Raw genomic sequence first — 11,238 nt, 5'->3', positions numbered from 1 at the left:
TGAAAATTAAAATTCGAAAATTTTTTCTAAAGCCTCCAGGGGACTTCGTTTCCGCACGAAAAAATTTTATGTGCCCTTATTGCATCCGGACCCACAATTATGGAATTTATAAAGGATGAGAATTTCATATTAAAAAGTTTGAATATTTTAGAACTGAATTGACGATTTTGTATAGAAGAATCTTGTATGTTAGAAGTAACAAATTATTTAAAAGCAAATGAAAATAAAAAGTCTTTTCTTTATAACAAGCGTTCCATTGTCCTTCATTAGAGCGATCCAATAAAAATTCACACGCCAAATTGGTTGTGTTAATTTAATTGTGTGAATTTAAGTTTTGTTAATAAAATGTATGTATCACTTATAGAATTCTGAACGATTTCAATCCACGACAATGTTGGCGAAACTGAATAATAATTATAAAAATTATAAAGGTCGAGCATGTCATATTCAAACGTTTGAAGAAAACAAATTTACAAAAAAAATTTTTGCGCGAGACGTAAAATTCAAAAGTTTTAAATTGATATATTTGATGGCCGAAGGTGCCCGTAAAACTTTCAACCCCCTAGCACCTCCGGAACACACCCCAATTAGAATCTTAAGAATCGAAAAAATGATAAAAAATGATATAACGTTTAAACCTGATATATTAGTGTTGATTCTATGATCTTTTTACTGCTCAAATTAAATACACAAGGTACTGCAATCCTACCTCTTACAGAACATACCCTTTTCGAACCCCTAAAAATAAATAACTCATAATAAATAATATAACACCCAGACCTACAATTTTATGCTTTAGAATGGTTCAATTTAATGTCCAAAGATACTAAAAAAAGTCTAATTTTCCTATCTCATCCGCAAAACCTTTGTTTTCAACCCCTAACATATTGAAAAACTGAAAAAATCTTTAAAAATCCGCTAACATCCAGACCTAAAATTGTAGGTCTGGATGTTAGGGGATTTTTTAAGAAATTTTTTTAGTTTTTCATTATTTTAGGGGATAACAACAAGGGTACTGCGGATGAGACAGGGGAATGAAACATTTTTTAGTATCTTTGGACATCAAATGGAACAATTCTGAAGCATAAAATTGTAGGTCTGGGTGTTGTATTATTTATTATGATTTTTTTATTTTTAGGGATTAAAAAAAGGTGTGTTCCGGAACAGATAGGGTTGCGGTACCTTGTGGATTTAATTTGTGCACTAAACAATCATAGAATCAACACGAATATTTTAGGTCTAGAAGTTATATCATTTTTTATGATTTTTTCGATTCTTAAGGGTTGAATTGGGGTATGTGCCGAAGGGGCTAGGGGATTGAAAATTTTGTGGGTACCTTCGGTTATCAAATAGATCTATTCACGACTTTCAATTTTTAGGTCTCGCGCAAAATTTTTTTTTGTAAATTCATATTTTTTAAAACGTTGCAAACTTCAGCGAGGTTGTTCAGAGTTGAAAGAAATAAAAAGTAGTTAGCAAGAGCATTTTGTATCTAAAGTGAGTGATTAGTTGAAAGTGGTAAGTTTAAAGTGAGTGATTCAAATTTTGAAAGTTTTTTTGCCGTTGATAATAACCATGAATGACAAGATGCAAGGAAAAAAGGAGAAAAAGGTAATATACATTTTTCTAGTTTTGACTCATTTTCCCCTACTTTTTATTCTTCTCTCAATAAGAAAGAGATAATCAACTGTATATCCTGCTTTCAAATCACCTAACACAATAAAGAAGGAATCCATGCAATAGTATTTAAAACATGCTAAAAAATCGATATCGATTAATGATGTTGTAGCCCAGTGGGCACAAAATTTGGCGACGACTTTACGACATCGTTACGACATCTTTACGTCAACTTTACGACATCCTATGTCCATGTCGTTTCGGTGTCCTTGCGATATCGTGAAGACATCGTCAAATCATACGACTCATTTATGATATCGTAAAGACACGTGAACGAAATGGACATAGGATGTCGTAAAGTTGTCGTAGCGATGTCGTAACGATATCGTGAAGACGTCGCCAAATTTTGTGCCCATTGGAGGTTATGTTATTGCCGCTTATCCCTCAGCGGCCGCAGGACGGCTGTACTTTAGCTAATATCTTGAGTTGTCTGCTATTTTCTTGTTAAAGTAGAAGTTAAAATATACTGCTTTGAAATCACCCAAAACAATAAGGAAATAATCCATAAAATAGTATTTATAATTATTCTTTAATTATTTCAATTTAAGTAATACCTCTTACATAGAACTGAAGAAGTACCAGGTGGTACTGCTTCTTCAATCGAAGGATAATGTAAGAAATGGATCAGATTCAGAAAGTGATGACGAACAGCCTAATGAGAGGAATTGTTCTCAGAATCAAGTCGATTTCGTTCCATGTCACTGGTTGAGAGTTAACGATGAGGATCGAGTTTTCACTAGGTATCCTCCTCCACCATACCCTAAGACAACAATCAATGAATTTCGCAAATTGATGAGAAATGCGTCGCCATCTTTGGGGATATGGCCAGAATTCCTCATTGAATTACGTGACATGCTTGTAAGTTTTTCATCCATGGCACAGTACAACGTAGATTATCCAAAATTTTATAGGATTAAAAAGTTTCTTAAAATTATTAAATTCTAAATTCCAAAACATCTTCTGTCAAAGTATCAAAAAGAGCTATCCCTCTCTCATCCTCTTTCCTCGATCTCTCACTTTCATCCCTGTACCTACTCTATCCACCACTCTCACTGTACTTATTCTAAACAATCAGAGGATATTTTCATATAATATTATCGTAAAATAATTATTATTTTCTTCTTCTTACCTAGGAACGTACCAAGATGCTCTGAAAAGAGTGATGCAGCTAGCTAAATCAAAAGAGTATGTATATACGACTGCTGACGACGAGAAAACACGTCAAGAGAAAGCCGAAGCGGTGAAAAGGACCATCCGTGACTCCAAGTTGAAAACAAAATGTGATAAGCAAGATAAGTTGATGACTTCCGCTGATTGTGAACCTAAAGTTCTAAGTATGGAGACTCTATATTTAATATTTTTCTGATTTTAATTACGCTCAAAAAGATATTGGGAGATTTAATTTTTAATTTTCAAATTGTAGGTCACGTCGAAAAAAACGATTTTATGAGCGCCTCGGCAATTTCGCAACAGCTCAAAAAAAGGCGTGTATATAACTTACGCTAACGCTATACCATATAAAATTAGTAATCGATGCAAGTTTTAAAATTCATTTCGGAAACTATTCTGTTCTACACAAAGTTTTTTACATCAGTAAAAAAATTATTCACATGTAATAGTTCCCAGGTTTTCCGGATTATGTAGGAACCCTAAATATGAAAATGATCAATGAATAAGGAAGCGCCCATTAAATACGTAAATATTCATTTTTAAATTTCAGACAACCTCCCCCCTTAATGAGGCTTTTTCTACCGAAAGGGTATGCAAACTTTTTTGGGGACGTAAGATTTCAGTGACTATTGGCCCAACGGGCCAAAAAGAAAATTGCATAGGATATTGAGGGGCAGCGCTGATCGGGGTAGGGGGGGGGCAATGTGACTTCGATTATATCATCTCCATTATTTTACAATTTTGATTTTATTTTGCATTTAATAAATCTGTTTTGATAGTGTTAGTTACTAAAATATTGCAAATAAAAGTTGTAAATAAAAATTATGCAGAAAACAGTTTTTACCACGAAAGAGTGGCAGATTCTCTGACAGAAATGTTAAGTCTTCAACATTAATTGCGCGCTCATACATACATCCATCGCTATGAAGCGTGGGGCTCTCTGATTCGCGGGCTTTTTTCACGGAGCGCGACTTTCATTGGGCGGGCGCTTTGTCGTTTGGGCTTTTTGTCACGGATTCTTCAACATTAATGGCAATACGTGCAGTACAAAAATGTGATATTTTGACAGATAAAACAATATTGCTTCATGTAATTATAATAATTAAACGTAATTAAGTTCCAAAATATATTAAAAGTCATAAATAATTGAGGCCTTTCTAGGGAGGCAAGTGCGATCAAGATCATAGTTGACAAGTGCTTAGGCTACATGGAAGAAACTATTATTTATTCTCAAATCGGTCGGTAAACAAATTTTTTGTATTCGAACGGTAGAAACATTTTATAAAGTCTGTTTCCAGTAGAATCTCAATAAAAAAGAGGTTATGTCATAGCGACCACTATTGTTATTCAAAATAATTGACTGTTAAGGGGTCGGCACTGTCTCTGCTTACGCAAATACATGATAAAAAAATGTCTGATAAACTAGTCCCAATTTTATTCTTTTAGTCAATAAATAACAAAATCACGACCAATGAGCACAATCTCAAACGTATTTAAAAAACCAGAATTCGAACTTTCAAATTCTAAGCTCAGCATAACAAACAACTGACATCATTGAGGTTAAGATGTACCGGAATTATAATTTAAGCTAAACTCAAACTAGCTCGGATCTCAAGTCAAAACATCAGGTAGAAGGCGTAATCTCGTATTGATTCCTGATCATTGCCCGTAAATGATAACACAGCGAATCGATTAAAAGTTAACTAAGTTTCCATTAATTCGAATAAATTCTTACTATTGATAAAATATACACCGATTAAAATTCAAAAACTGACATTGTTCTTCTTACAATAAATTTTAAATTTTCGTCTTTAAGTTATTTTTAATTTTAAGATATACGTGAAAAAGCTTAGAATTTGAATCCTAGAAATACAAAGAGAATGGGTATAAAAACTAATCGCTTCACCGTTTCTGCAGTCGATGATTTTTGGGAATTGGGCAATATAACTTAGCCGAATCTTATATTGTGTCATTTTATAAAAGTAAAATAAGGGTCAACTGAATAATTTTCCGGGGCGATGATGGTGAAGGGAGTGGGTAACGACATCCGTGTACATTATTGTAAGGTTTCAAGTTTGTAGCCTTGCTATATCCATGACGATTAATCTTAGTTTCGAGAAAGGGTAGCACCAGCGCTGCACGGCGCAAAATGCGGAACTAATGAAATATATTGTCCTGCGCGTCTGAGGGGGCATTACAGTTTCTTAATATAATTGAACTTGGAAAAGTGGAAATTATTAGCACATTCCGTTCTTCAAAAATATTTACGCAATGATCAGCAATTATTTTATCGACTTAAACAATTATTGAAAGATAGACAGTAATGGCAAATTATAGAAATACTAAAATAATTCAATGATTGTATTAATTCCATTGCATGTCCATTGCATATTTGAAACATTTAATTTTTTAACTAATAATCTAAATCGGAGATATGCAAACTGGAAGTTCGAAGACCGAATTCATTTCAAATCAGACACGGTTCTACATTTGAAATTGCAGAATCTCTTGGGGAGGAAAAATATCGTTTTTTACAAGAAATAAGGCGATTATGAGTTAACGACGTGGTTGTTTCCAAGGTAAATTGGCTTCACAAATTTCACAAATTCATTCTTTGTACATTCCATAATTATTTTTCACTCATCTGACTACATAAATATTAGAGTTGGCTGAGAAACTTTGAAATAATCTTTAACATAATGGAGTAATCTGTTCCAAAATTTAATTCACTTGCTTGAAACATTAAAATAAAGCATCATAAATGATAGAATAAATTTCGCATTATTAAAATCTAATGCAAAGAAACTGAATCAAACATTTAACAATGGTACATTGATAACGTGAACACCTACTTTCTGGAAATCTTAAATCAACAATGAGTATAATAGAAATTAAAAAATACAAAATGAATATAGTTTATAGAAATCGAGGAGCTTTCTAGCTGAGTAATTTAATTCAGATTTTAATAATTTTTGCTATAATTTAGAACCTTCTAGAACATTGCGACAAAGAGGGAGATATTTTAAGAGAGAAATACAGTAAAATTATATGCAGCATGTATAGGCTATATAGAAAGACAGATTCAGAGGGAAAGAGAGAGAAGTATGTATTTTAGAAAATGTTTTAATTGCAGCAGAGTTTGCGATTGATCGACTTGAAACCAGTTACAAATCTCATACCATAGGGTAAGAGCACCAATTCTTGGTACCCCCCCCCCCCACCCCTAATTTTTGGCACCCTTCTCCAGATTTTATGAAATAATAAGAGAATAGAGATAAATAGCAAATTGTTTTTTCTTTTTTTAGATAGTGCAGACATTTTTTCGTAGTAGTATGTATGCATCTTATGCTAAACAATAATTTATGTGTTCTGAAATTGCAAAATTCACCTTTGCTTCCAGGCAACGTTATAATTATCGAAAGTGACCATTTTCTTTTCAGCACATTTCGAGGAAATGTTAAAATGGCTAATAAAAAATAACTAAGATCTAACTATAATTTATTTAATAAATAATAAGAGGTGCCAATAAATTTTCAATCTGAAGCACTGTATGCAATTCTTGGCACTCCCTGCCAAGAATTGGATTGTATGTTCTTGCAATGATTTGTATTCTTCGCAATCGGAAAAAGTATGGTTATGTTCGATTGCTGTTTCGTAAAATTCAGAATCAGAAACCGAATTAAAGGTAAAAACCATATTTTAAAGTAAATTACACAGCGGTACTTAAAAGAATGAAGTAGGTTATTATATTTAGGGATATATGTTATTCAGAAATAAGAATAGATTCGCAATTTAGTGATGTAGACTTAGCCACAAATCAGTCTATTGTATATCACTCGCAACTAGTCTGTCCGACAAAATCACTGTCTGATTTACATATAGAAAACGAATCTCGGTCGTAATCTTTAACACATCTGGAAATGTGTTAAATAAAAATAAGGCTGATATAAACAGTGTAGAGAGAAAAAAGAGTTTTGTAACCAGTTTTCAGGTTAGCATGCAACTGATGAAACATTACACGATTCTACAGATTTGAGACGAAAATGGATTTCAACCTAACACATACAAGAAATTGCATTAAAATGTGTAAAAAAACAGAAATATGCATGATTATTTGCGTTTCCCTCTACCCCTAAAATGAAAAAGAAGGCAAAAGGCATCTATGCTTTAACATCGCAGGCATGGGGTTATCAAAAATTTAAAAAAAATCAAATTAAAAAAAAAAATAATAAAACTAATCCCTGTTAGCCACGTCTCACTTGTATGACAGAGGCCAGAGTCTGACCCATCATCTGTTCCCTCTAGTCGACCAGACTGGCGGGAGAAATGATCAGACTAGACGAAAAACGGAATCTGGTGAATAAAGTAACCAGCTTCTGATAATTAGTTTAAACACTAGTTTTTCCCAAAATACATTTGCTATTTAACAGTTGCGAGGCCAGGCAAAACAGTGGTTTCCACCGGGCCAAAGTGCTCCGAAGCGTCCAAAAACGCAACAATGGGCCGGAAAGGTTATGGCCTCCGTATTTTGGGATGCACATGGCATAATATTCGTGGACTATCTTGAAAAAGGTAAAAGCATGACCGGAGCGTACTATTCATCATTATTGGACCGATTGAAAATCAAAATCGCCGAAAAACGACCGCATTTGAAGAAGAAAAAACCGCTTTATCATCACGACAATGCGCCTGTTCATTCATGCTTAGTTGCACAAGCAAAATTGCATGAAATCGGCTTCGAATTGGTTCCTCAGCCACCGTATTCACCAAACCTGGCCCCCAGCGACTATTACTTGTTCCCTAACCTGAAGAGATGGCTCACTGGTCAGCATTTTTACTCAAATGAGGAGCTCATAGCTGAAACTGAGGCGTATTTTGGAGACCTTCCGATCGAGTGCTTTTCGGACGATATCAAAAAGTTAGAAAATCGTTGGACTCGCTGTATCGGCCTAAAAGGAGAGTATGTTGAAAAATAAAACCGACTTTGGCCAAAAAAACGTCTCCGTGTTTCATTTTTCAGGGACTTATCAGACTGCCTAGTAGTTCAATCAAATTCTCGAAGTGTTGGACTTAATGATTAAAAGATTAGACTTTCAGTTAAAAAGATACTCAGGAATTTCAGAAGTTTTGAGGTATTCAAAGAGCCGTAAATATCTCTAAGACTAAATCAATTTTTTCTGAAATGTCGTAAAATCCAGTATAATAAAACAATAGTTGTTCACAACATTTTCATATTTCTTAGTTAAATATTCACCTACTAGGTTAAGAGTTACACTAGTATTTGAACAACTTTGTTCAAAATTAATTTTTTATTGGAAATTAATTATTTTAAGTGAAAGTTCATCTTTTTTGTCAGAAAATTAATCTTATTGGTAACTATTTTGTTGAAAAGTAATATTTTAACATTTGTGCTGTTTCTTTTGCTTCTTCCTCATAATCAGAGGAGAAGTCACTTTCAAAATGATCATTCTTATCTTCACCATTAGCATCATCTTCATTCTTTTTTGTTTCTTCTTTATCAACATCATTAACATAATCTTTACTGCTAAATATCACGGATGAAGAACTGGCCTCTTCACGAAATTCTTCTTCAACTACCTTCTGCTTCTTAATATATGGCTTTATTTGATGCTTGCCATTCTAAGGAATGCGCACCAATTTCTTCAATGGTTAATATTGCCGTTGACATTTTTCTTGAACTTCTTGATCCCTATCACATTTAATAATGGTCGGTTCTGTTGAATTGATTTGCTAGTCTCATCAGCCTGCTTACTGCTGCCTTGCATAATTGTCCCTATAGCCTCAGGTATCATTGCAGTTTAATCAATATATTTCACATCATGTATAAGATTACTTGCTATGCAAGTACTTATCATGTATTTTAAAATTATCAAGTCGTGATATATATGGTATATATATTTAATAAATCTAACTTCTTAAAATGTACACATGTGTATTTCTTCACTCCAACTAACCTTTAATCATATGAGTTATTTGAAATAAAGAGGAGGCTCGACACATGTTTTGAGATTCTAACAGTTCATTTTAGGTTTATAATATTTCAACATCTGCTCCATCTCCTCCCCCTCCTGCTCCTTATTGAACTTGTTTAACTGGAATACTTCAGCAAATACATTTTTGTTGTTGAAAATTACAGATGTATCAAATCAAAATTCAAATAAAAAAGTTAATCTTTAAACAAGCAATTTAATTTTTAAACAAGAAATATTAATTCTAAACAATTAATGTAATATTTGATATTTAAATTCAATTAGATGTTTATTTTAAACAAGAAACAGTTGCATTAATCTAAAAAAGACAAAGCTTCAATAAAAGTTTTGAAGCTTTAATCAAAAGCAATTTTTGTAAGCAGTGGTATTTTAAACCAAAGATATGAAATATTTTCTATGAAAGCGGAGTTTTTTACAAAATAGTTAAATTTTTTAACCTGAAAATGTAAATTTTCAAGGGAAAAATGAATTTCGAGCAGCGGAAAAAATGTTAATCTTAAATCAACAAGATGAATTTTCAAGAAAATTGTTAAATTTTCCAACCGAAAAAAAAGATTTTGTAGTGTAAAAAGTAAAAAATCAGGTAAAAGTATAATTTGAGGGAAAAATAATTTTACATACAAAATAAAAATTTCGAATATATATTTTTTAGTTTTCTTTGTTTGTTTGTTGTAAGGTTATATCAATATAATTTGCCTACTGTTCACGACTAAATAAAACAAGGTTTTCGAAGATATAAGATTTGCTGAAAAAGTATGTTAAAAATGTTTAGAAAAAATACTGTTTCATTATATTGGATTTTACCAAATTTAAAAAAAAATTAATTTAGTTTTAGAGATATTTACGGCTTTTTGAATACTTCAAAACTTCTGAAATTCCTATGAATCTTTTTAACTGAGAGTTTAATCTTGTAATCATTAGGTCCAACATCTCGAGGATTGATTGAACTACATTATACTCCTCTACCTTCCTACTTTTTCTCCTCCTTCACCTCCTCCTCTCCCTCATAATTATCTTCCTTCTCTTCCTCCTCCTTCTTCTTAATTCTTTTTTCATTATTTTACATACATTCTAAGAGTTTATTTAACTTGTTTCAGAATAATTCAAGTTTCAACAGAAGAAATGTGGTTACAACTATATGAAAAGCAGCGTAAATGATAGTGGTGCATTCTATCATATTCTTTATTAACGAAAGGCCTCTTGTTAATCTAACCAAATTTGCATTGACTAACTTAACATAGTCGAGTCAAAAGTATGTGTACGATTATGTTAAGCAGAAATCCTTATCTATTTAACTGAATTTATTTAACTACAATTATATGTGGGTTCTAAAAAAATAATTATTTGCAACTGTTACACTGTTAGAAAATTCTTAAAAATTCCAGCACTTTTAATGTGCAAATTTAACTGAAATTTCAGGTACAGGTAATTGAAAGGGATTTCAATGTATTTTAACTGCATTTTAATGTACTTGTAACTGAAAATTCAATCGTAAAAATTTTTATCGTGTTATATTAATGGGCTAAAATAGCATTTTTTATTTTCCTTCATAAAAGATTGTACAACTATTATAATTCTGTAATTCACAGATGTTTGGGAATATTATTAAAATTGAATTTTTTGATTCTAACATGTTTATAAGATATATAATTAACCTACAGAGAAAAGAAATTTGACCAAAGTGAACCAAAAGATGAAGAATGCCAATTTATAAACTGTATTTAATCACTAAAGTGGAAAAAAACAAGAGTATACGGTCAAATTATCTTATCTTAATTTTAAAGTACACGTAATTGAAAATTCAGTTACGTGAATAACTTTAACTTCCAATACTTGAAACTGAAAATTCAGCTAGAGTTTTCTAACAGTTTATATAAGAGCAGATTATAATATCATTGATATCTTGATATAAGCATTATTATTATTCAATTAGATTTCTTTATTATTGAATGTTGATTCAAGACTTAAATAAAGTCAATATTATTTGAGGATGATGATATATCAAGCTCAGAGCAGAATGCAGCACCGAGAATGTAGATAACCCGAGTATCCCCAGTAAAAATGCTTTGACTTGAGTTCGACTTAGTTATGTCTCGAATGTACAGCTGCGTCTCAAAATTGAGTCCAGACATAGGCCATCTTCTTACATTTATGGTAATGACCTGTAAAACGACGTGTCTCAGTTTTGAGATGGGTCCAGACTTCAATTTATGTCTTGGAGACAAGTTTTTACGACTTGAAGACATAAATCTATCTCTTGAATCAAATTTGTATGAGTCCAGCACGAGCGGTTTATGACTTCAAGTGTATACCTGTCCTAACAAAAAGGATCATTCTGACTGTCATAAAAGATAATCTTTGTTAATGAATAAACAATCTT

At 32.2% G+C, this 11,238-nt stretch overlaps 1 protein-coding gene across 1 annotated transcript in view; it reads left to right on the top strand.

The window, feature by feature from the left end:
• Positions 1–10,169, top strand: part of LOC117169177 (DNA-binding protein D-ETS-3-like) — a 600,266-nt gene extending 590,097 nt beyond the window's left edge. Inside the window, exon 4 of the mRNA XM_033355406.1 lies at positions 9,956–10,169. Coding sequence (XP_033211297.1) covers positions 9,956–9,960 — 5 coding nt within the window. The 3' untranslated portion in view covers positions 9,961–10,169. The remainder of the gene's footprint in view (positions 1–9,955) is intronic.
• The last annotated feature ends 1,069 nt before the right edge of the window (positions 10,170–11,238 follow it).

Source organism: Belonocnema kinseyi, chromosome 3 (assembly GCF_010883055.1).
Source record: "Belonocnema kinseyi isolate 2016_QV_RU_SX_M_011 chromosome 3, B_treatae_v1, whole genome shotgun sequence".
Taxonomy (NCBI): Eukaryota; Metazoa; Arthropoda; class Insecta; order Hymenoptera; family Cynipidae; genus Belonocnema; species Belonocnema kinseyi.
Note: the sequence above shows the minus strand (reverse complement) of the source record. Positions and strands in the feature narration are given on the sequence as shown.